General features: G+C 41.0%; 1 protein-coding gene across 1 annotated transcript in view; it reads left to right on the forward strand.

The window, feature by feature from the left end:
• The window catches only part of LOC115786450 (glutamate receptor 3), an 87,647-nt gene extending 61,005 nt beyond the window's left edge, over window positions 1–26,642 (forward strand). The window contains exons 6-16 of the mRNA XM_030738599.1: window positions 909–1,070; window positions 1,829–1,996; window positions 2,357–2,461; window positions 4,475–4,579; window positions 6,488–6,694; window positions 8,702–9,075; window positions 9,587–9,785; window positions 16,954–17,201; window positions 17,970–18,084; window positions 22,384–22,631; window positions 25,459–26,642. Of these exons, the coding sequence (XP_030594459.1) occupies window positions 909–1,070; window positions 1,829–1,996; window positions 2,357–2,461; window positions 4,475–4,579; window positions 6,488–6,694; window positions 8,702–9,075; window positions 9,587–9,785; window positions 16,954–17,201; window positions 17,970–18,084; window positions 22,384–22,629 (1,929 nt within the window). The 3' untranslated portion in view covers window positions 22,630–22,631; window positions 25,459–26,642. The remainder of the gene's footprint in view (window positions 1–908; window positions 1,071–1,828; window positions 1,997–2,356; window positions 2,462–4,474; window positions 4,580–6,487; window positions 6,695–8,701; window positions 9,076–9,586; window positions 9,786–16,953; window positions 17,202–17,969; window positions 18,085–22,383; window positions 22,632–25,458) is intronic.
• Window positions 26,643–27,291: the final 649 nt, after the last annotated feature.

Below are 27,291 nucleotides of genomic sequence, written 5' to 3' on the forward strand. Positions count from 1 at the left end.
TATATATATATATATATATATATATATATATATATATATATATATATATATATATATATATATATATATATATATAGGGCTTTTCAAGTTTGTTGCTCATGTTTTATAATTCACAGTCCCACAGTTATACTACATTGCAATTCTGCTTAAAATACAGTCATATTTAAATATCAACAAGCATCCTTAGCAATAAATAAACAGGATTTAACCTTTATAATGATCCGTAGAGGGCAGCCATATTTTTCCCTTACTCTTGGGAATGTAATGTTCATTTAGCCTTGATATTAGCATGAGCGTTTTTAACTGAAAGGCTGGCCCTGCTCTCACTTGCTGATCTCCTGCTGCCATTTCTCCGACTTTAGAAGATGTGATTATGCAGCAGTCAGACTCATGTCCTTGCACAACATGACACAATGCTGCACTTAAAAAACAGTGATTTGACCATAAAAAGAAATAACTGTCAGAGCTCCAGGGTGAAGAAGGAAATTTAAAGGCAGCTGGAGCGGCATAATTTTTTGAAATGCATTAAAAAGTGTTAGTTTTTTTTTGTTTGTTTTTTTAACATGGCAAGGCTTTCTGAATGAAAGTAGGCCAGCTGGTTCAAGTAAAAAATTTAGTCTTTACATGGTATGACACAAACTCTAAAGTATCTACTGGCTGGTTGTGTATGTGAAAATGAATTCAGGTTACACCGCAAAGTGTGAAGAGAAACATTTGCTTCAGTGTAATTGCAAACACATGCTGCTCTCTCCTACAGCACAGGATCCTTAATAAAATGCACCTTACGCACTGCCAGAATAGCTGCTAATATTTTGTGGAGCTTTGCCCCGGGTTATATTAAAAATCCTCAAAGAAAAACAAGTTACATGAGTCTCATCCTTCCCCGTTTCTCTTTTGTCTCGTCTCAGGGATTTTCTAATGTGAGCCTGGACAAAGTCTTCGCCGGTGGAGCCAACATTTCAGGGTTTCAGATAGTCAACCCTGAGAACCCGATTGTGCAGCAGTTTATGCAGCGCTGGGAGCGGCTAGATGAAAGAGAATTCCCAGAAGCCCGAAACACTCCTCTGAAGGTGCTATGCTTGCAAGGCCTTTCATTGTGCATGCAGAGTACAACGATCATCCCTTCTAAAGTGCTGTCTATTGGTTCTTCTCCTCTCATCCTCTGTTTGCCTTTGTCATTCTCTTGTCTTCCCACCCTTTGCTTCCTCCGTCTTAGCTTTGCATCCCTCAGAGCAATCGATATATTGATAGGCAGTGCAAGCCAAGGTTATATAGCTGCTTCAATTTACATCTAATTAAACAATAATCAAGAAAGAAATGGATTTTGAATGGCATTTAATTAGATTTTGTCACGGTGCAGTGGTCAACAAACAAGTGGCTCTACCCTCAGTGGTGAAAAGGTCAGGCGAAGTTGGAAGGGAAGTGCGTGGGAGATAAAATCATGCATTAATTCTCTATTTAATTCTCCTCGCTAAAAGTTTTCAAAGAGGTCCTGACCCTCAGAGAAGTCCTGGCTTTTCTAATCCGATCTATCTAATCAAACTATTTTTAGCAGGCGCAAGCTGTCAGAGGTTTCACCCGCACTGACCCACCCTGCAAGCGCTGAAATGCAAGTCATGACAGCAACATATAGACTGCACCAATTCCACCAGGATTGTCTAATTTTAACAGCTTTACTACAAAAGCAGCACTCTTTTTTTTTTTTTTTTTGCTTCACACCAATTCAATGTGTTTTGTTGTTGTTTGACTTTCGTGTGTGTGTGTGTGTGTGTGTGTGTGTGTGTGTGTGTGTGTGTGTGTGTGTGTGTGTGTGTGTGTGTGTGTACAGTACACTTCAGCTTTGACCCATGATGCAATCCTGGTGATAGCAGAGGCATTCAGGTACCTGCGGCGCCAACGTGTGGATGTCTCTCGTCGAGGCAGTGCTGGAGACTGCCTGGCCAATCCCGCTGTACCTTGGAGCCAAGGCATAGACATCGAGAGAGCTCTCAAAACGGTAGGGGGAGGGGGGACTGAGTGACAAGCTAAAAACTAAAGAAAAGGCTGGAGGAAGTGAAGCACAAATAGCAAGTGAGAGAGTGATAAAGATGGAAAGTGACAGAGAGAAGGGAAGCGAGTGTAGAGCTATTCTCCTCCCTGTGCCTGCAGATATCTCTGCACAGAGCTCACTCAAATCCAGGCCCTCATTACCATAAAACTACATCTTTTATTAAAGCGTATCCAGTTCATCATTTGATTAACAGACAGCATGCACTTCAGTAGTTCCATGGACTAAAGTACCTTAATACCAGCTACAGTATGTACCCTGTGTTAAATCTACTGCACATTCTGCTTTGTCTTTCTGTCTGTCCATTAGGTCCAAGTGCACGGGATGACTGGGAACATCCAGTTTGACAACTATGGCCGCAGGACCAATTACACCATAGATGTTTATGAAATGAAAACCGGTGGGCCGAGGAAGGTAAGAGAGACCGGTGGCTTCTATCAGCTGTCACATACAGACCTGATCAAAAAAATAGTAATTCTCAGCTTTCTCAAAAACAGCTGGCACACATCAAAATCATGGAATCTAGCCAAAGTGTAATTCATAAATGATTTATTTCTCTGCCCTAAAGAACAGAACTCGGTTACTGTTGGTCACATGTTGCTTCAAGCCATTTAGAGACAAATGCATGATTGTGCAAAAGTGAAAAACATTTTCAAGCAAGCCTCTGCCTCCATTTATTAAAGTACTGAGGGCCAGGTGGGACCAGCAGGGCTGAGAGGACAGCACAGAGTAATGCTGATTGCCTTTCTCAACCTCTGTTAGGTAGCAGCACTGATGAGCTATGCCAAGTATTACAAGCCCCACAAATCACACATAGCCTGCAATCTGATAGCTAAAACTGCCCTATCAAAAGAATGATAGACGGCTATTTCATTGCCGTAGGATAGCACAGATTTGATATTTAGTCCTCTTCTGACAGCAATCACCATTCAAATAACCAATTACTGTAAAGAGGATCCAAGAATTCCTCTGGCTCCTCTTCAAAATGCTAATTCCCAGTGGTACATTCATATTATAACCAGCACCATATGATGACCTCTGGTTTTATTTCATAACCTCTTTGGAGTTCCAAGAGACAGCTGTGAATTTCTCGTTAGCTGGATAAGTGTGGGCTCAGTGTGATGTGATGTGTGATTATGCTGCCTGCCTCCCAGGCCTCTAAAGCCCACACTTCAATTAGCATTGCAAAGCCCTCACAGCTATCCCCACACTGTCAAACAGAGGAGGAGAGAGCAGGGAGAGGGACCGGGGAGAAAGGAGGTCAGCGGGAGAGAGTGAGGGAGCGAGGGACGATGAGACAAGTTGGGCAGGCTGGGCGGCACTTTGTCATGGACCTGGAGCCCCAGTCACCCCAGTGACAGTTAGAGGATGAAGGTTCTTAGCTGTGACTGTCACGATTGATGCATGGGCTGATGTCTGTCCCGGCTGCTTGGGGTGAGATCGGGACAGTGCCACTGGAGCAGCACTCCATGACACAGGTCCCAGCAGCCGTGTCCCCCGAGCAAAGCCTCTCAAATATCACTCAAGGACTAGAGCTTGGAATAAACATTTAATAACGTCCCACCCCAGTCTGCCAAGTGCACTTAATACAGCCACAACTGTAACGATTGGGAGCTCAAGTTCGAGGCGTATGCTGCTATCTAGCGCCCCCACTTGGTGTTCAATCTCTGTTGTACACCTGTTTGTCCCAAACATGAAAGATCTCAGGCAAAAAAAAAAAAAAAAAAGAAAGAAAAAAAAAATGCAGACCAGATGTGAAGAGAAGAAAAATCCAAGCCAGCAACAGTTAGACTATTGGCAACAACATATGCAACACGTTTCATCATGAGCCAGAGCAGCTATTATTTCAGATGGGCAAACAAACACTTGACACTGGTTTGACTTAAGCATCTGTAGAGCAGAATGCAGAATAACTGCAGCGGCAGGACTGCGCAGAGGAAACTGTGGAGCCACTGCAATATTATGCTAAATTATTAAATGTGTATGCAGTTCACAGGTCTGAATATCAATTATTTACCATAAAAAGGTGGAAGGGATTGAAGTTGCCATATGCTCATGTATTGCAAAGAGGCAGTTCGGTTCCTGCACAGTTGGGTATCTGAATTTGGGTAGATCATAAAAGACACAATTTGTAATTGTGACAGTTATCTGCATGTTGAATGCAGAAGTATAAATGCAGTATCCTGTGTCTGGATTACTGTGAAACTTGTGTTTATCTGGTCTGTTTTAGTACTCTGCTCAGTCGCTACTGTGTTGGTTGAATATCAGGGCAGAGGCAGCAGGCCTCTAGGGAATGATCTGTTTTTTTTTAATGAGCACTGCAGCACTGCATTCCCCTGTAATATTTGTTCATTTCTCTTCTATATGCTCACTTATATCTTGACTGTGAGTTTGGGTGCATCACTAACCACTGTTTTCTCTTTGCAGATCGGGTACTGGAATGAGTACTCGCGATTTGTAAATATTATGGACCTGCAGGTCTCCAACGACTCCTCAGTGGAAAACCGAACGATTGTGGTCACTACTATTATGGTACACTTTCCATGCAAAATTTAAATGTTTCACGTATTCTGCCACTCAAGGTCATGGTGTTGATTCCAATGAGTGATACATTCTGTCCTGGGCGGGTAGAACCACATCTTTTTTGTGTTGCTTTCCATCCACTCACTACATGTTGAAACAGTCGGTCCGACACGGAGGAGTGTTTCAACTGTATCCGTGTGGGTGTCAAAGCATTTTGATTTTCCATACTTCAGTGGCCTGTCGTAGCAGTGACATCACAATAATGGTATAAATGATTATGGTTGACTCCATCAGTTTTATATATATAAAAAAAGCATACAAACGCATACGTAAGTAGACCTGTCTGTCCTCATCAAGTAAATGTTCAATGACACTTGGGATAGACTGGCCGTAGAATGACGACAGAATGATACTGCAATGGTTTCCCAAGTGGGGCAAAGCGAAATAAACAGTATTGGAGGGGGATGAGAAGGTGTTGTATTTTGTCCTTGTTATCACCTCTTCAGTTTATTTTGTACTGCTCCTTTGTGTGTTCTGTGTTGAAGTATACGCAGCTTCCTGTTAGATTTTTAAAGGAGGATCATATTGAAGGCATTTTCGCAAAGCAACACATGACAACCAGACATATTTTTACATTTATTTTTCTTTTAACTGTATTTAGTAACAAAACATTTCAGGCTTATTGGACAGCTTCCACTGCAAGCATATTTACTGACTGTTTAATGGCATTCTAATTACCTGATGCAGTACCTCATTCTCTTCAAACAAACATTTCGAAATTGTGAAGAAAAATGTTTGGAAAAGTGATGAGTATCTGTGGGATTTGTGCGCATTTAGATCTTTATCTGTATTCCAAGATGTAAGCCAGCATCACTCAATAGCAAGAGGAAACATTTAACATCTCCAGGTTAAAAAAATACAGTCAGGAGGCAAACGTGTGTTAACGAGAGCAAAATACTCAGTGGATCCAAGGTGAGGGGATACATTCAGCACAGAACAAACAAACCATTGCTCTCCTACTTGCACTCTAATTGTGTGTGGCTGTAATGACAATGCCTGCTCTCCTGAGCGGTCCTATTGTTTGATAATGATGATGATGTGCTCAGTAAGAGAAAAGATGAGCTGCACCGGCATTTTGAAAAGGAGAGGAACACTAGCACGCTCCTGCTCTCCTGATGTAGTTATTTTATTTTATGGAGTATTCATTTGCATTTTTTTTCCCTAGATGGCAAACAACAGCTTTTTTTAATTTTAATTTCTCAATTTTTTTTTTTTTTTTGGAATGAAACAGCCTTTAACTGCGCATTGATGCAATGTGCTTGAATATGTTAAGATACGATGGGCACTCTCTGATCCCTCTCCTGTCACTGGCATTTACTTATGAAACCCATCCCCATCCCCACCCACCTCTGAGCTGACCTACACCTTGCTTACCAATGACTCCCAACCCTATTAAAGTGCATTCTGGCCTACTGTGACCTCCCTAAGAAGTGATAAACTTAAAAAAAAATTATCTCCTACTGAAATGAAAAACATTATCCTCCTTTCTTACTAACTCTCTTTATTATGCCACAGAGTTGCACCCTTGGGCTCAAAATGGGTTGGGTGCATTGGCCTTGGTGTTTGCTGGCTGCCACCGCTTGATGAGAGCAGTGTGACCACTCGATCACGCTGCTGTTATCAGTGCATATTTGTGCATTCGCAGGGCATCATCTGTGTATGCACGGCTGCATGGATGTGGTTATAGCAGTTTCTCATTCTCTGTGTGCGTGCGTGCGTGCGTGCGTGCGTGCGTGCGTGTGTGTGTGTGTGTGTGTGCGCATGGATTTATGTGAGAGCATGTATGCATACATCTGTATAATGGAATCTGTGCAAGGGCATGGGAGTGAATAAACCAGTGTGTGTTTGAATCAACAGGAAGCTCCTTATGTGATGTACAAGAAAAATTATTTTCATCTGGAGGGGAATGACAGATATGAAGGCTACTGCGTCGATTTAGCATCTGAGATTGCCAAACATGTTGGAATTAAGTACAAACTGTCTATAGTAATGGATGGAAAGTACGGAGCCCGAGACCCTGAGACCAAGACGTGGAACGGGATGGTGGGTGAACTGGTCTATGGGGTGAGTACTGGGAGTCTCACTGATTACATGACAGTTTGCAAGGAACTTCAACATGAGAGGAGATCTCATTTTTCTGTCTTAAGGTTACCACCAACCCATTGTGAACTCATCAGCTCTTGCCCAGTGCAAAGCCTAATGTTGTCCCAGGAAGCTCAGCTGTGAGTGAATTTGTCAAATGCAGCCTCAAGCATTGGGGAGTTGGTGATCATCTTGAGACGGAGAAAATGAAATCATTTCTCAGTGCTGTTCATTGCAATTAATGCTCTTTGCTTTAGCCTGAAAATCGTAACTCTCTTACAGGCGATACCGAGGTAGGTAGAAGGAAAACAAGGAGTCCATATGGCAAACACACTGTGATCACTTTGATGAATGAAAGATTGTATGCCTTTGAAGTGATTGTGTAATTACGCTCAATGTTTCATGTGTATGATGAATACGCCACATTGTAAATTCACAGCTGAGAAAATCTGCTTTAGAATCAACAGCTAAATTGTGGCTTGCGGTTTGGAGCAACAAGATCCATATGTGGAGCGCTCCATAAATGTTGAACCTCTCGCATTAGCGAAGGGTCACACCGTGTTTTACATCTGACAGCGCTCGGGCCCGTGCGACACCTCAAGCGTTCCAAAATTACCCCACCCTATCCACCCCCACTGACCCATTAACCCCTCTTCGAGGCCACAACAGTTGAGTGGGGGCCAAATGCAAAATGCATGAGGGTTTGGCTTCCTCATCTGTTCAATTTCCTAACTATCAGCTTGAGAGATTGCCTGGTTTGATGTGCTATCGCCACCAAATTATCTTTCAAATGGGAAAAGTCCACTCCTTGCAGATGGAAGGGGGGGGGCAAAAAGAAAAAAAAAATCTCCCAATCACATTTCTGTCAAGTCTTTCCAGGCCTGTAATTTTCCAGCAGGTGGGCCGGGACTAATAGTTTTGCACATTTTGACCTTTTGACCAGTAAATTAATTTGATTTTAGTTGTCTTTTAAAGGTTAGGCCTGAGGCTGCTCTTTATTGCTTTGTTTCCCTCACCATTGATTGAGTGCTGCTTACGCCCGCACCAGGATTAAATGGTTATAGCTCCTCACAATGTTGTGTTGACAGGGCAAAGAAAACAGTCGTGTTTATTGGCTCTATTTGTGTTGCTCCTCGGCTGACCTTGTAAGAAACACTTTCTGCCTCGCGCTGCTTCAATCCAACGTGTTCTCGGTTTCGCTGCAAAGAAGACAATGCGGGCCAAATACAAAGAATTGTCTTCTACGTATTGTCTCCTTTGAAGAGGAGCAGTTATTTAATTAATCGCACACACAGACACACACACACACACACAAGCTGCAGGAACACTGTTGAACATGATTAATTATTTTCTTCTGCCTTTACAGAGAAACCCATTGTGATTTCTAAAAAGGCAGCACCACCTCCATGGATGTGTTTTGATAATATAATGTGATTGAAGCAACAGAGCAAAGGAGAGAGATAAAGAGAAACAGCTTGGGGGGGGGGGGGGGGGAGCTAATGCCAGAATAAACTGTTTGGGAAACCCAGCGTGCTGAATGCCATGTGATGAAGTGTACACAGGGAGGGCTTGCAGATTTCTCTATACAGCAACCTGTTTACATTTTGCAAATTAAAAGTTAACAGTTCTAATTAGCGCACACACTTAACACTTAATTTTGCTTTGTGTTTGATTGCAAACAGTTCTGTTTATTTTGATTCATTTAGTGTTCCAAGCATTGGCTAATATCCCAGGTCATGACAAAACACACAGCGCAAATGTGACTGTGCTTTCTTTCCGTGTGTGATTGTGTGTGTGTATGTGTCTGTGTGTGTGCATTTTGCAGCCTGTCTTCAAATGTGGTGGCTCATTTATGGAAAGAACGTGTATAATATGTGATAAAATTGTTGTTTTAAATCCCCTCAGCTCCAGCCATTCAAATATTTAAAAATAACCTCTTTCTTTATGCAGGTCATAACTAACACTTGCTGTGCATGTCCCTGTTTCCAGAGAGCAGATATAGCCATTGCACCTCTCACCATTACTCTGGTGCGAGAAGAGGTGATAGACTTTTCCAAGCCGTTTATGAGCTTGGGCATCTCCATTATGATAAAGAAGCCGCAAAAGTCCAAGCCTGGTGTTTTTTCCTTCCTGGACCCTCTGGCCTATGAAATCTGGATGTGTATAGTGTTTGCCTATATCGGGGTGAGCGTGGTCCTCTTCCTGGTCAGTCGGTTTAGTCCCTATGAGTGGAACCTCGAGGAACAGGATGAGACCAAAGACCCTCAGACTCCCCCTGACCCTCCCAATGACTTTGGCATCTTCAATTCACTCTGGTTCTCACTGGGCGCCTTCATGCAGCAGGGCTGTGACATCTCCCCCAGGTGGGTCAGCTCCAGTAGACACAGCAGAGGAAAGTAGAAAACAAATCTGACTGCTACATGAAATTTTAACATCACGGGTCCATCAGGGATCTTTATTTTCCTGTCCTTCTCCTTTATGTGTTCATTACTTCTACTAGTTTTACGTTTATTGCAGGTATCATATGTCCAATTGAGTTTGTCAGTGTGTAAGATATAATATTCATCACCATAATAGACGGATCAATACGGTCTACCGGCCATGAAATGACTTTTGACCCCGATTGTTTCACACTCAATTAAAGACTTGGATTATAGTACATTTAAACAACTTGCACTGCTTTCCATGGAAATGTGCTGTTTTAGAGCGCTGATGCAGCACCAGGTTGTTGTTAATGATTTACATGGAAATTCTGATGACTGATGCAATTAGGTACATTAAACACAACTGGTAGATCTTAGCGGGTTGATGGCCACCAAATGCCACTGTGTAATTACACTCCGTGTTTCCCTGTCATCAACCCCTCTCTCGCAGGTCTCTGTCAGGTCGTATCGTTGGTGGTGTGTGGTGGTTCTTCACCCTCATCATCATCTCCTCCTACACAGCCAACCTGGCTGCCTTCCTGACAGTAGAAAGAATGGTCTCTCCTATAGAAAGTGCTGAAGATCTGGCCAAGCAGACAGAGATAGCATATGGCACTCTAGACTCAGGCTCCACAAAAGAGTTCTTTAGGGTGAGTAGTGCCAGGAAACACACACACACACACACACACACACACACACACACACAAACACACACACACAGCATCACACTAATCAGCCAGTGGCTCCTTTTTCTTTCAGCTCAAATGGCAAATAATGCATTTGGTTTAAATATTTTGCACTCAGGCGTACTGAATCATGAAATCTACTCTGTGTAATGTCCTTGATAAACTCCTCCTCATAACTTTTCCATTTTGTACCTTTAGTGCAGCACTCTTGACCTGTGCAAGATTGCTCCAAATGAGGCGTGTTGACACAGAAGCAGTTCTTGAACTCTTATGACATGAACGTGAAATTTATGCAGTACTACTGCAGTGTGCAACCTTGAGGCACAGGGCCTGTCAGCAGAAAGCGTGATAACAACATGGAAGACTCAGAGGTGATAAAAACAGGAGGCTAATCAAAGCACCAACATCAGACTCAAACTCAGAAGGGTCAGTTCATGAAGTATAATTAGCTAGCTGGCCATGGCAGGCAAATTGGACCTGATGAAGAAGAGCCCTGTAGGTCAAACAGAGCGGTCTGAAAGACATTTTAGATGCAATAAGCAATACGGCCGTCGGCGTGAGGGACTAAGCCGGCAATTAGATCATAAATTAACTCAAATCTGATGCAAAAGTGTATTAGTCTCTGAAAGGCAACCGCATGCTCACTATGCAGCAGTTAGCGCTCATATCTAAGGTGATCGACCTTCTGATGTGAAATGCAGAGATGGCTTAGCTCATGGTTGTGGCTACACTAGCAGTCCAAGAATTAATGAAACAGCGCTCTGCCTGTGATGACGAAAAGGCAATATGACAGTCTTTTATCTTACGCTCCCTCATTACTCATCAGCAGGAGAGAAACAATTCATATGTTTCACAGCTGCAGCCTGTTGGCAGAAAGAACACTTCATTTGTATTACCCCTGGGTTGCGTTGCTCACAACAACAAAATACAGAGTCAAATCTGTGGTTTTTTTAGACAAAGTGGGGAAAGATAGCGTCTGCGCAGCTTAATGTTTGAAATCCTTTTGTTTCAAGTCTGCAAACTCCGGGGCTGTTTATAAAAGGGCGTACTCGAAGGTAACGCCGCATATTCTAGGAAACGTGGCACATGGCCGCATCTTTTTTATTCTCTCTGCAACACCTCATAAATCTGTCATCACTTTCCCTTTCACCAGAGATGCGGCACAGGTGGGTAAACAGTGTACTGTACGCCTTTGTGTCGGAGACGTGATGGATGCCAATTACAAATTAGGCTTCCAGTTTGACAATAGAGCCAGCAGAGGTCTGCTGGTAGGAACAGTGTGAGAAGTGGTCGGGAAGTCGGAGTTTTCTTGTATTCTGTATAATGAGCGTCCTAGATACATCCCAGAGTCTTCAAATAGGAAATGACATGTGTGAGCCGCTAATCCAAGGGACTTTTAATTAAAGCTGTAGAAAGCTGACAAGGAAAAAAACACACTGATTAATAGGAGTTCAAGTTCTATTTCAGATCTGTTTTCAGGAAATACATTCAGGCTTAATTAGACCCATACGGCATCAACCAGCTGGAAATTTTAAATCAAGTCCAAAGTTTCAAACAAGACATATGCCATCATATCTGACACCGCTGGCCTTGAATTTTTTATGATTTCACCTGGTTTCTTTTCCAGAGCTCCCTGACAGGGAGAACACTGCTGGAAAATACTATTTTCTTTTCTAATACAAAAAAGTACAGAAAAAAACTATTGCTTGTTATAATAAGCTGCCAAGCTCTCCAACTCCTATGTGATTTCAATGTATTAATATCAAATGAATTATCCCATTATCTATTGCAGTTCAGACATCCCTCCTAGGCTGTTTTTCTCAGTGGCTGATAACAGAGCTGACAGTGAAAATACTGCCATCACTGTGTGCATCTATGATGGAAATTTTAGAAAAGCTGTAGAGGAATTTTCAGTGTTAAGAGTCCATCCCCCAGAAAGCCCCGATTCTGCTGCTCACAACCAGCTATAGGACAGCTGGCCAGGGAGCCCGCTGACGTGCCCAGTGGAAGCCTGACTGGCTCTAGGCGTTTGGCACTGCCTCTGCCCGTTCTTGGCTCTTCTTCCCAAGACTACCCTGCTAGTTTGGGCACCCTCTCTTCTCCTCTGTCTCCCAGCCCGTGTGCTGCTTTACCTTGAGACAGTGCGGGATAGCTTCGAGCTTTGTAATGCTCTTCCTCAACACAGCAGCTGTCATGCTCTGGTGCTCCACTGTGGTTTGTTTCATCATTTGAATTCCTGTCATGGATCTTTTCATGCAGCCATTTGAATATTTGGGTTTTGGGTGATTAGAAAATGATGAGTTGTACCAGCGAGGCCATGTTTATCCTCTTGATGAGGTTTTATTCCATCAGAAAGGCTTGGCTCGGTTACATTTTGAAATGTACATGGAAGCAGAAGCTGGATCATAATAATGGCTGGGATGATAAAATGAGCTGATGTGGCTGTTTAATTATGTGTAAAGACTGGGGTGAGACCATCAAAGACAACCACACTGCTGTCCCTTCATGCACCTCATTTAACAGTGTAATAATGAAAGAATGATAATTGCACGGAGAAATGAGAGTGCAGCATTGTTTTCTATTGTCCTCATAAGACTGCACATTACCCCCCGAGCCTCAAGAGCAAACATCATGCATCTTACTGATCTGCAGGTGTGTTGGAGATGAGAACAGCCGCTTGAGTGCAGTCACCAATGCATTTTACTAAGCATGAAAATCAATTTCACGTCTCAGCTGCCGTGGCACAGACACACTAGCTTCGGCAAGGTCTAACGCAATGTTTAATAAGTAGCTTTTTTTATGCGGAATAGACCTGCATTTGGGCAGGGTAGCATGAAGAAGAGTAGTCAAGGAGATTTATGCAAGAAATTCTTAGGTTGCCCCGCAATCATATGCAGCACATTGTAACACAACTCCCTGAGCTCTTGTCACTTTGTGTTTCAGTACAGTGCTGGGTAAAGCGGTGGCTCCTATAAAGATTAGAGGCTGTTTTCATAAAAGAGAAAGCTGACAAAAGTGTCTAATGCAAGATAGGCATAACCTCAGAGGGAAAGCGCCATCCTCAGAGGGCCCGGTCGAACATTAGATCAGCAGCAACAGCGGGCGTGAGAGCAGTTACTGGAGTCCGGCAACAAGCATCAAAGACGAGCAGTTGGTATTCAGGGTGTAGCATGTGGCACTTCAATGACAAAGTACACCCCCAGAGCCTCAACTTTCATCTCTGCATACTTGAGATACAGGTAGTCTTGGCATACAGGATATTGGAGGAAAGTGGTGATGTCTACAAACAAAATGGAAGTGAAGTAAAGTCAAATGAAATGTAGTGGTGGGTGTTTGGAGATGGCCTTTAAGATACACAAGCAGTGGAGCGTATGCAGGGGAGGCTATAATGAAAGCAGCCGGCAATGCCGACGGAAGAATAAAAAACAGGTTGCGGTTCGAAGGGCGGTGGACAGCATCCTGGAAACGCAGCGTAATTCCGAATCAATACGGATTAAGCGGTTATTTAGAACAGAGAGATCAGTTTCTTTGACTTTGGACTTTAATCACTTGTTGTTTCTCCTTGGACATTTCAATGACATTGTTGGAGATGCTGGAATAATAACATGTTCAAATGATTTTACTGGTAATGATCTTCAAAATGCAGGAATGCAAATCTTGCTTGTCTTTTGTTTCTCTTCTTCTGCATCACAGGAGGCTTTAAAGAGTGTTTTCAGGCCAATAGGCATTCTTCTCTAGACTGCAAAGAGATACCTACAGGCTAACCTGATTAGATTGAGAGGAAAATCTTGTTGTAGCTTCCAAAGCAGTTTAAGGTGGAATAGTGGCCAGTGGCAGATTAAAAAAACAGGGTCTTTTTTTTTTAAGACTTATGTAAATCGAAAGAAGACGATCTTTCACCAGCTTCTGCAATCTCAGTGAAACATGTTCTTCACCAGTCATTGTTGTTTTTTTGTTTTTTTGTTTTTAAATAACCACATTTTGTACTCTAAGATCAATTACTGTTTATTACAACACTTGTTCTAAGAAATTATTATTTTACCAGAGCTTAACAGCTCTTCTAAAAAAAACAGAAAAAGGAAAAAAAAAAAAAACAAAGATCTTCAAGTGAGGCTGGTATTTAATTATTGTAACATTCTTTCATTTATATTCCAAAAAAATCACAACATTATCTTTTAAAGACATTTTTATTCAAACTTAGAGTTGAAATCTGGTTTTCTAATGTCAGCTTCCATTAAGGCAACAAAAACAATACTTCCATTTAATTATTAATGATGCGGGCCAACATTTACTGGCTGGATACCCTTTTAATTAAATATCTTGTCTTATATTGCAACACAGAGAATATCTTAGCATATGAGTCATTTACTAGCAACTACAGTGTTTTAATGTTCAAGCCCTACTGGGAAAATGCGATCCATAAACAGTGAATCCACCAGAGTTAGTGGAGACTCACTAACAGAGCTAAAAGAACAACCATTTTTCCCTCTAACTGGGACTTACTCAGGGAAAATCCTGATCTTTTTATGTCTCTTCATAGGTCAGCAGGCTTAAATAACAGACCTGAGCTTATATTTATGCAGGAAACTCACAGCTTCAGACAGATTTGCAGGATGAACACCTACACAGATGATGTAACAATGTGGCTTAGGTAGGTAGGAGGGTAGGCTGAGATTGACTACTTAGGTACTCCATTATAAAAAAAGAGGAACATTGTGATTGATCTTAGTAATTTAATAGACATCCAGGGGAGGAAGGTTATGACATCTGTATGGAGCCCAACACAGAGTCATGTTTACAGTAGGCATCAAATGCAGCCATTCGCTGTCAACTCATTTAGGACACAGTAGTATATTCTAACAGGGTTATTATATAGTGTGAAGGCGTGGCACGTGTATAAATCTGTATTTATGACTGTATTTAATTGCTCTACAAATTGTCTGTTCATTGATTATGGGCTTTTACGGTCATTATTCCCTAATTGAATTTTAAATGACCACCATAGATGAGAATGTGAATGATTACATTGGGAGGGAGATGAAAGTAGGCTCTTAGTGGTGTGCTCATGTGGGTGCACTGTACGTGCCAATGTGTTGCCAGTATGTACATTTGTGCACCAGCAGACAATAATCAAATGTCCCTCTTTCCCTGCTGGGCTTTCTCACTGTGTCTTATTTTCTCTATCTGTGTCTGCTCTAAGCGTCTCTCTGGCGACTTTAGTAGAAGCAGTGAAACCAGCCTATTTAGGTTTTGGTCGCACTCGGTCCCCACTCCCCGTCCTGCTATTGATGAATTGACTTCATAAAGCACTGAGGCAGCACACTCTGTCGTCAGTAATCAATGCCCAGATCCATTCTTTTCTCTTCATTCTAGGAGGCGTCTGGAGCTCTCCCACCGCTGAGCAGATGAGCCCAGTGTCTTTGGGGAAATGTCCTCCAAAACTAGCATCCTTCTCACGCTGTCTGACACATGCAAACTGAAGACATTGAACATGGCTGTTGTCAAATATATTACATCTAACTCTATTTACCCTCATCTGATGTGTTTGAATTAAAGGAGAGTGGCTATCGTTACAGCTTTTTATGCAGGCTTTTTAATTTGTTACGCTGTTGTCTCATTTCATCCTCACCCCTGGCCCAGTTGCACTGTGACAGATGCCAGCAAACAAATTGTATATGATTACATAAAGCAAGTAAAGCACTTTGGTTAAGTCAAGGTTAATGCTTTTGTTTATTAACAGAGATGAATCAGAGATGGATTTGTTCTTTGTTGTGGGGGGGTGGGGGGGGGGGGGTGTTACCAATTCAAGGCCTGTGTACTGATGAGGGGTTGATGCGTTTGATCTTTACTTTTACGTTGCATTCCTAACTTTAGCAAGCTGTACAACTAACAATTATGGGCATTATCTTTTCAATTAAGCATGCTGAATCTATCAAATATAAATCAATGCTTTTTTTTGGTGCAACAAACAGTCCAAAAAACACTAAAAGAAATAAAGTGTCATTTAGTGTGGTTAAAAAGTACCATTTTAAGACATGTTAAGAAAATGGCACATGTAAGTATTATAGTTTAAAGCAGGTCTGACTCCCTTTACACCCAGATACAGTCTTATTATCTAAATTGACTAACATCATACATTATTCATTGTTGTTAAGCTAATGATTTGAGGTATGAGATTGTACAAATAAAAAGGCCACAGTGAAGTATCTCTGGTTGACATTGGTGTATCAAGTGCTATATCTAAATTGCATATGCAAATTCATGATTTTTTTTTTTCTTTTTTGCCAGCCTCTTTGCCTTTTTCTGGCCTTTGCTTTAAAGAAAGAGTATTTTTTTTTTAATGCGGGATCCAATCTTCAGCACACACAGCGGCACTTGGAAAGTATGGCTCATCATTGCTTGGACCAGGATCACACCAGGATGTGTGAAATGCCTATGCCAAAATAAATCCAGCGGCATTGAATAATTTAATTGATGCTTATTATAGATAGCACCCAACTCCCCCAGATTTTACAGGCTCACTAAGCCTGTCTGCGGGCGCTGGTAAAATGCTCATCTTTGTCACTTTGTGATGAGTTGCCGTGTTGTTCGCTTCTCCTGCTTCTTCTACAGTGCACAGTCACAGTTGAGATATTTCATTAGCAGTGTTGTTGAAATAAATGAATGTAATAAGTTATACAAGTTAAATTAGGACTATAAACTCGGGCTCAGTGCACTGAGGCTGAACTTTCAACAAACGGATCCGAGGCCTGTGCGAGTTATTGGAATAGACTGATCATCACCTACAATTCACTCCATTTGAATTGTTAAAGATCTTTTTTATGCATAACTGGTCTTTCCATTCAGCAGATTTCAAGTGACATACTTAAAGAGTACATTTACAGTATGCTGATGAAAAGAAATGGATTTTGTACATTCTTGTACTTCACGATCTCATAAAGGTCTGCCAGCTCCATTCCCTGGAAGTATTTAAAGATATCACACAATTACTTTCCAAGATGTCTATAAATACTTCACAATGCCATTTTAAAATGATACGATCACGAAGCACAAAAATCTGACAAAATCCATTGCACACGTGTGGCTTTCGCCTTTCTGAACTGCTTCTTTTCTCCCTCTCTTCTCTGCGCAGCGATCCAAAATAGCAGTTTACGAGAAGATGTGGTCGTACATGAAATCGGCCGAACCCTCGGTGTTTGTTAAGACCACGCCCGATGGCGTAGCCCGGGTACGAAAGTCGAAGGGCAAGTTCGCCTTTCTCCTCGAATCCACCATGAACGAGTACATCGAGCAGCGGAAGCCGTGCGACACCATGAAGGTTGGCGGGAACCTCGACTCGAAAGGCTACGGTGTGGCGACGCCCAAAGGCTCAGCATTAAGGTGGGTGGAATAATATAACAATATCCCCTATGTTGTTATAGTATTCCACCTACCCTGATGTCCCCCTGTTGTCATTCTCTTCTCTTCCTCTTCTTGTTTTTTTTTATGGACACAGAGGTAACGGTTGTATGCCTTTCAATGCACTTGGATACAAAAGTTAATTAATGATATTTATGCTGTATATCTAAAGAGTTGCTATTTTATAGTAGAACAATCAAATCCAGATAATGAGGCTAAAGCTAACAATAATTCCATATTTATGTCTCTCTTACTGCTTTTCTCTCTCCTTCGATCTCTCCTTCTGTCCCGTGTGCTGTCCTACCTGACTGTTGTGTTGTCACTTTTAATTTAACAGTTCAATGGTTTTTCAATTTAGCCTTTAAAAGCTGCGCTGTCACTTGTGACGAATGTTAATTGCATGATGTTTGTTGTTGTTACTTTTCTTCTCAATGACAAGTGTCCCCATCCCGCACACTTCAGTTCTAAACTACGTATTCCTTTATGCCACCTTTTCCAAGATTTAACACTGTCTCTGCCTCATATGAGCCTTTCTTATCTCTCTATATCCCTGAAATTCTTTAAAAAAATTTGTCCTTTCCTAGACCATTCTGATTTAACGGATAGTTTTCTGTGCATAAGCCCCTGCTTTGACAGTGGTAGTCTTTCTACCATTAACCATTACTATGATGCTTAGTACAATTATTACCTTGCATTAGATTTCTCACGGACCTGTGCATTTTCTTACAAGTTATGTTTTATCGTTTCAAGAAATGCTGTTAACCTGGCAGTTTTAAAACTGAATGAGCAAGGCCTCTTGGACAAATTGAAAAACAAATGGTGGTACGACAAGGGAGAGTGCGGCAGCGGGGGAGGTGACTCCAAGGTCAGCCTCGATGTCACCACAATCGGGTACCATAGTGCAGAGTAATCGGCAAGGCTGTTACGGCAAATCAACCAGAACCAAACCAAATGTCTGCCCCCAACCAACCTGCTGCTGCCCCCAAGGCAGATTACCAAATTTACCCACAGTCTGACCAGACGGCTTACCAGCTCAGATCAAACTAAGGAGCTCTTGCTTAACCAACAGAAAAATATTTTGTGGATGTTGACTGTAATCCTCTACACAGAAAAGAGTACAAATGTGACTTAGGACATATGTTTCCTAGTATTTGCTGGAAAATTTAAGAAGAAAAGTGTAAACATGTCTCCCCTGCCGCTGTGAGAGACTGAGCCTTGTTTATTCACCCTGACTCACGTGTAGGACAGATCACCTAGTCTCAGACATTAAGGCTTTATTTAAGGTAGCTGTGATGATGAGTGTTGCCAGTTGGTCTAATTCAAGAACAGACTTTTCCAGTGACACTGAACTTAAAAGGCTTCCATTTAGGTGAAGTAGGTGAGGTGAGTTTTGCTAATCCTGTAAAACATGGCCACACTATTGCTTCACATCAGTGACAGTGGACCACAACCCGTGAACTTAAAAGCCAATTCACCTTAAAGACACTCTAAACGGATGCTCAGCAGAGGCCAACAGGAAAGCAAGGGGAACAGCGGCGTCTTGAGGGGACTAAGCATTGCAGGCAAACGTGAGAAGTCTAATTAAACAAAAAGACTTTTTATTAGGAGATCTGATAAACAACCTGTGCTTTGGTTCCACTACATGTGGTTCTAATTGAACACATTAATAACCCAGCTGTGACCCTTTTTTGACCATCAGATCGCACCATCTTTACATGTGGTTAAATGATGGATGACTTTTCCGTGGCAGTTTAGTGTAATGCCACTTAGACCTATGTGCCATTAAGCATTGTGCTACATTCACCAGGTTACATAGACCATAAGGCATGAGCATTACATCTTTTAAAATGCAGGTCATTTTAATGACAAATGATGCTGTCAGCGCACATATGATGGTATAGGTCGGGTAACTGGTGACATTATAGTCAAGCTGCAGGATCCCATGAAGTGCAGATTGTGTCTGTGCACTCTGTCATTTGTCATGGATTGGCTTGGACTACAATGAGCAGGTAAGCAGCAGCAATTCACTTTTGGAATCACCACAAGAGGCTTCATGAGGCATATATCAAATAAAGTTAAAAAAAAAAAAAAGGAGGTTTCATTACTGGAAAGTATTGTTCAGAAGTCACATCTTTCTTCAATATGTCACTAACACTGCAATATTGTGTAGTCAGTGAGATCAGGAAGCCTCCCTGTGCTGCTGAGAGCATTTGAAAGCACCTGCCTCTTGTGGTGCCATTGATCTATTATCATGCACAGGTACGCGCCGTCTGTCTGTTTCCTGGCTTGTTTTGGCTCTCCAGGACTCAGTGGAAAGGTCTGATTAGGTGGAAATAAAGCAACCTGAAGCGCTGTGTTCCAACCAGTGAATCGCCTGGCCCCGTCCCGCTCACAACTACATGCTCCAGCCGACATCAGGAGATGCACATAGACGTGCACACAGCTGCATGCACACACAGTTAACACTGCTCTTTCTTGCCCTCAGGCACAACACAGCGCAGCCTAGATTGAGTTTCAGACACAGAGCATGTTACAGGGTAATTGCATTGTTAATCAATGTCTATCCAAGCCAAGACAATGGTATGGTCTTCACAGTCTGTTTCTCCAGATTGACGATGAGGGATATATAGTGGTGTAATCTTCTCTCAGTGCATTATGCATTGCAGTGATCCCCCCGGGGAACATTGTTCCCAGGGAGTCGTCAGGTCACTAATTTATTGATCCACTTTTTCTTTCCTTCCAATTTGCTTTTTGCTCTCACAGAGAGATTTACCCAAACAAATATAGTTATAATATGACTACAAAATGTGATCTTTATCAAGCTTTGCATTTCTTTTTTTCCCCCCCAAGGAAATATACCCCAATAGAATATTATGCAAATTTATATTGACATACAATATTACAATACCATGATATAGCTTCTAGAAAAAGCAATGCAGCAGGAAACAGCTGTGTCAAACGTCAGTTTGTGCAGCTACAGGCAAATACGAGATGAGTTATTCCACTGACTCTTCTGAGCTTAGTCCTGCAGCACCGTGCAGTTTAGTTGGGACACACTCATCTGACACTAATCTGGTGTAATTGGAAGATAAGGTTTTCTTAGCGATATGTCAGGATAGAACATGCGAGAATTAATTAGGCTTTCACTTTTGGGCACAGCTGCTTGAATAGGAAATTGGTTGTAATACCGCCAGAATTGACTGTTGTCAGTGCAGTGACAGCTGCATTGGCCATCACAGGATTATACTGACACTGCACATGCAAAGGTAGTCTGCTTAGATTTTTCTGTTTGTTAAGACAACGCTCATGTAGGAACGAACTTGTTAGATGCTGTACTGAAAGCCTCTGTGACTACTCACCCCCAAAACCAATGCGCCATTGGTGCTTTTGTTTTTTTTTTTGACGTTTGCAGACTTGCAGATCGTACTTCGCGTACCTGCTTGTCGCCCTATGAACAGCGTCTGCCGATTACTCAAAGCGATATGGGTAGGTCCTGGCTTTAGACTAGGGGTTTAAAGGTAATAGGTAGAATGCCTGCTCTTTGTGATGTTGAATAGCCAGGTGCCCTGCTTTATCGCTTTGTAAAGTATGTAGTAGTTTAAAAGTTGAATAACATAAAATAACATAATATAATGTTATTTATGTTATTTCCCACGTGAAGAACTCCTGTAAACCTTGCAGTATTGAAACTCAGTGAACAAGGCATCTTAGACAAGCTGAAAAACAAATGGTGGTACGATAAGGGTGAATGTGGAACCAAGGACTCTGGAAGTAAGGTCAGTCGCTGCAGGTCTTTTGTACTGATTCCAAATTGCATTTTGACGTACTGTTCATATGCAAGACAAGACTTCTCTAACATCTATAGTATGCATTCTGTTTATTTGCCACACATAATCTTTCTTTTCTTCTGTTTTTCCCGCCACGAGCTGTAACTCAGCTTAACGGTGGCTTTAATTGAAGGCACTGCTTCCCCAGATTCACCTTTTTTTTTTTATACTGTAGAAATGAGCTACTTTTTGACAACATGAACTCTCTCTTTTTTTTGTGAAAACTGTAATGATAATGCTGCGGGGACGTTTCTAAAGTGCCTTTCAGACACACTCTTTTGATTGAATCACAGCAGTTAATAGTTGTTGATAAATGCTATTTTTGCTCATTTTCATTCTTGACATTCATGATACTTTGACCATTATGCTGCTGCTTCTATTTACCACACTGTTAATGAAAATTTGATTTATTTGTGTTGTTACTAGTTTGCATCGAGATGTGTCTATTAGATTCTTTGGCCTCCTGTGGTGTGATGAACAAGCAAAGCCTCTTATTGTGATGATTTACACAAATTCAACTTCTCGAAGCGGAGAGAGCGCCGTAGGGTGTCCTCTAAATCGTGTGGCTGCTTTCAGATGAGGTTAGAGGGTTTGTTTGCACATTACAAGAAGTCGAGGAATGTAATACACCCACTATTTAACCCTCTGAGATCCAGTCAAAGCCTCAGATTACAGGTTAGGGTTGCTAGATAGCTTCATGGTACCTCCATGCTCATAGGGTTAAACTGCAAATAGTAAAACTCCAATGAACAAATTTTATTGAATATGTTTGGTAGGTAAACAGCAGCAAAATGGTTTGAGATATAGTGTTCTTTAATCAAGCTATCATTCATCTACTATGAATTTGACTGTATTGTATGACAGTGTTGCCATTAGTGGAAAGGACAGGGATTTTCACAGCTGTCGACCTATGCGATACTGACCAGCTTCCTTATGTGGTCAAGAGCAGAAGCCATTTTATATGTATGAAGCATAGGACCAGGGTAGCTCTACATTCACCAGTAAAAAAGGAAAAGAAAAATTGCTAAGAGTTTCTTTAGAGGAGAATGGTTTAACTTTAGCAGTCTGACGCTCCTTATAAATTTGTAACATAGGAATATAATTTCAGTCCAAATTACAACTTTAGCACCTCATTACATGTTTAATTTGTACTGCTTGTAGCTGTTAGTAACCATAAACTCCCTTTGGTAGCATCAGTAATCTGCTGTATTATAATTTACTACTAAGTCAGTTTTACTGTTGAGTCAAGGCTCAGTTTGAAGGATGCAGGCTGCATTTTGTTCTGCTGCCCTTGCTCCACTGCAAAACTCTTAACGATGTTATTCACTTTCCCCCAGGACAAGACAAGTGCTCTCAGCCTAAGCAATGTGGCTGGTGTCTTCTATATTCTGGTCGGAGGGCTGGGGCTGGCCATGATGGTGGCTCTGATAGAGTTCTGTTATAAATCACGACAAGAAACTAAACGACTGAAAATGGCCAAGAATGCCCAGAATTTTAAGCCGGCTCCCCCGACCAACACCCAGAACTTTGCCACATACAGAGAAGGCTACAACGTATACGGAACCGAGAGCGTTAAGATCTAGAGGTATGTCGCCTCTCCTTACTGTCCGCATGGTCCCCCGTGCACTGTGAGGGATGAATCATTTAGCTCCCCGCCATATCAGTTAATTATTTAGCTCTGTGTTTGGTATGTAGCTGCTTCTTGTGAAATTGTTTGTGGTTGTCATGTTGGGCGAAACAGAACACACACGCCCGCTCAAATTTTAAAATTCTGAGATACTGTTTATACCATGTAACATATAGCTGTGTGGATAGCACCTCGGGCTATGTGCATGATCGTATCAACTTACTAGTTTATCCTGTTCTTTGTTTTGTGCTGTAACACATATGCTTACAGTAAAAAGCAATTACGCCCTCTTTGAGTTCTAAGGTTTTACGTATCAGGACATGACAATGGTTCTTAGCAAGTCTCAAAATGAAGTAAATACAATCTTAGATAAACAACACATGACTATTACACTGTGTCATTATTTGTTTAACAAAAATAAAGCAGTGCGTGAAAAAACTAAGTGCCCTGTTACTGTTTCCACAGGAATTAAAAGGCTAAGTAGCAGCCAGGTGCTGCTAATCAAATACACTTGATTAACTGATCATAAGCAAGTGTGAGCACCTCTATAAAAGCAGACGTTTTGGCAGCATTCAGGTGTGTGTTAACACAATGCCAAAGAAAAAAAGACATCAGCAATAATCTTAGAGATGCAGTTGTTGCTGCCCATCTATCTGGGAAGTCTATTTCCAAACAATTCGAAGCCCATCGTTCTAAAGGGCGAGATACTATTCACAAGTGCAAAACATTCAAGACAGCTGCCAATCTTCCCGGGACTGGACCGCCCAGCAAATTTACCCCAAGGTCAGACTGTGCAATGCTCAGCTCAACTGCAAAAGATTCAAGTTTTTGTTTAGAGTTCTTTTGTGCTATGGAACAATACCAAAAACTTTTATATTTAGGAATCTATGATTGCGGTTTGATATATATGATTTGTTCTCCTAAATTATAAAAAAAAAAATCTATATACTTCACTTAATTTGACATTTATGGCTCAGTCACACTAGGATTGCACAGGTTGCCTGATGGGAGCCAACCTTTCTCAGTCTTACTCAGACTGACTGTGGTCACTCTCGAACACATTGGTGAAGGTTTGCAATTAATTGCTGTCAGATTGCCAACACATTGCAATCAGTCAGAGTCACTCTGTACCGATTAACCCAACAAGTCTGCGGCACGTCTCTTTGCGAGTGGCTGGATTCTGGTTATGTTCCTATATAAAAGCAATGTTGCCAAGCACCTGTGTCACTTTGTAGGTGACTGTCACTATATGTGGAGGAATTCAGAAATTCCTCCACATGCGTTAAAGAATGCACATTAAAGAGTGCATTGAATTTCCAAACCACATTAGATTTTGTAAAACCCCTTGACTATATATATGTATAAAAAACATAACTAATAACCAGCAGGTTGCAAAAAGAAAAAAGAAGTCCAGCTATATACTGTAGAAGTCTACAGAGATATTACCCTACTTCTCCCTTCATTTATGACCTCGGTAAAAATGTTCCTAATTAGTTTAGAGTCTTGCTAATTTTAGTTTATTTAATACAGCATTATCTTTTACCATTATCATTTATTACATGATGGTCCCATTTAGAGTGAAACATACGATAAAGCAGCATATGTTTGGATGCAGTACCCTCAGATACTCAGACAGACGCCTCTTTCTTGTGATGTCTGGCTTCAAAAGACAACACAAAACAAAAAGGCAGCAATGTGCAAAGTGGCAAAAACAAGCATTCACAAACAAGTGGTTAAAGCAACAGTGGGCACCGTCATAATTTATAAGAATTCTAAGGGAAAACCAAGTGAAAGGAGTCAAAAGCTGCTGAACTATCTAGTGCTAAAGGAATATGGGTTGTGTGATAATTCTGAGGGTTTATCACTGCAAGCGACCCCCACCATATTGCACACAGTCATCGCTAATATAAATAGTGTTTTGCAGCTTTAAAAAACATCCACCTTGTCCATACCAAAAACCTAGACCACATCATTCTGAATGATCCCCAGAACACGCTGGCCTGTTTCTGTGGGCTCTTTTTCCACATACATTTCTACTGAATAAATAACTACTTCCAGGAAAACTGCACAGAAAATATCAGTAGAGGCTAGTGAGAAGCTGGAGTACAACTCTGCAGCAGTACTACAGAACTGCTCTGAACAAAGATAAGCATGCACTGATAAGCACACAATTAAATATTCATTTTGCATTTGAGCAGATTGTTTGCATGTGTGCTCTCATCAGACATAAAGTGTGACTTGTCAACAGATTTTCACTGCCTTCAGAACACATTTTCTCAATCAGTTCCTCATTCTCACTAAAGAATCCACCAACACACACTTTTTTTTTTGTTGTTTTTTTTTCTCTTGCATTTTGATTGTTTACACAAGAGGCCTCTGTATTGTTTTTTCTGTGTTCTTCTGACTGGTTTGAAGTGGGCAAGGCTTGGTTGGATGATGATGATGTCACGTACGTCAAATAGTCAAAATCTGATCACAGCTGAGGGAGTCGTTTGCTTTTGTTTCCCACAAACCGTGTTGGTGCAGTCGCGTTCAAGCAGATTAGGATGGACGAGAAAAGGTGTATTTTTTCCCTCTTGTAGTTAATATGGTTAAAAATATTTAATGTTGCTGAGTGTTTCAAACCAAGCTTAATAAAAAAAGATATTTTAGACAATAAAATTCCCACATTTGCAGACTTTCAAAAAAAAAAAATAATAAAAATCATGTGTTTAACACGAGTTGTTGCAGAAAAACAAAACCTTAATTTTCCCAATGTATGCTTCTGTTCTTTATGCTGTCACAGGTTTAGGAAACATTTCCATTTTCCCTTACAACTGTGACTGTATCTAAGAAAGGCACAGGATCACGAGGATTGAGCTTCAAGCCAGATCCTCCTTGGCGGACTCGGCACGATAATCTGCAATGACGACACGACTGGACTGGTCATGGGACGAGCCAACGTGGTTCCCTCCTATCAGTGCCTTATGGAACTCCAAGTCCAATCAATGCAACTCATTGATATTATTGCTTTTTGCTTGAAACTCATACAAAACAGAGGACTGGTGCAGTAATCCATATATATCTATATATCTATATAGATATATAGATCTATATATAAACATGAATGAGAGAACTAAAGCCATCATTTGCAACCCTAAGCACATTTTGAAGTGCCAGAAAGACGACGAATCTTACATGACAAGTGTATAATTGGTTTCTTGTATTTAATGCGATCAGATTACTCTTCATTCTTCTGCTGCCAGATTTTCACTGGTTATGTGTTCAAATTATTTTATTAGATCTACACAGTGCACTGTTACACACTGATTACAATTACATAATAGCTTTTATACTGCTGTAAGTCACGTCTAGTGACCATGTACTAGTTTTAAAAAGATAGATTTATCTTATTAGAGTAAAATGCCATTCAGCCCAAAACAATGACGTGTGTTGTTTGTACTCTTAACTCTGGTGCTGCTGCCACTGTCTTCTGAAAGTTTGACAGGACTCACGGAGATGGGAAGATGATCTGGTTCGGCTTTTGCGCGCTACGGGACCAGGTCATAATTCACACTTCCAATACTGCCAAGAGTGTGTTTTGTATGACGAGTGTGTAAAGCGAAGTATTCATGCCTGGGTAAAGAAAAATCTGTTTGTGATTTACAGTTTGTAAAATATCAAAGGAGCACTGACTCACTAAGGTTTGTCGCTCTGAACAGTGTTTTCCTGAGTCATTGAAGTCTTCTGTACATCAAAGTAAAACCAAACAAAAAGGGTAATTCAATTGTAGATTAACTGCAGTCCAATTAAAGGATAACAGCAATGGCTTTTAAACTGTAGTATTTTGGATTACCTTACCATTTTCTTTAACAGTTGCACATTTTACAGTGAGCTGTGGTTCGCTTTTGATTTGATTTCCTTTCCTTCTAATGAGCATTAGTGTTTAGTGACTTCACTTAGTAAATGAAAATTACACACACACACACACAAAAAAAAAAAAAAAAATATGAATACAATGGAAATAGATTTCTACAAGGTTATACCAGGGAGAGTCCTGAAGCTTAGCACATTTACATATTGCTGTAATAATTTCTTTCCTTTCAAAAAGACTGTGATTCCATAGGATTTAGGGAGACACTTATCAAATCACCTGAAACTATGGGCAGATAGTTTTATATATATATATATATATAAAATATATATAAAAAAACTGACAATGTGAAAAAAAGGAAAGATCAAACAGACAGATGTGTACATTTAAATAAATAAGAATTATTTATATTACACAATGAAATATTGCTTTCCCCGTTTTCTTCTTTATTTGTTGCTTTTTTTTATATTTAAAAAAAAAAATTGCATGTGAAATCAGTGATGCTTGACAAGCTCTGCTACTCACAAAGCCACCTTAGGTTAACGTTAGAAATCCTGGTACAATCAGTCTCACCTTTTTTTTTTTTCTTCTTCTTTTTCTTAAGTCTCATCTTCTGCAAAAAAACCTAATATCGCCAGGCATAGTAGTGGGTACAAAAGAGCAAAAGATGCATGCATAATTTGCTGAACCTCATTAGTGAGGCGCTGTATAGAGAATTTTAATACATTTTGTAAATAAAAATGTACAGAAAGGGTCCTGTGTCCT

The sequence above is a fragment of the Archocentrus centrarchus genome, chromosome 10 (assembly GCF_007364275.1).
Source record: "Archocentrus centrarchus isolate MPI-CPG fArcCen1 chromosome 10, fArcCen1, whole genome shotgun sequence".
In the NCBI taxonomy this organism is placed as follows: domain Eukaryota; kingdom Metazoa; phylum Chordata; class Actinopteri; order Cichliformes; family Cichlidae; genus Archocentrus; species Archocentrus centrarchus.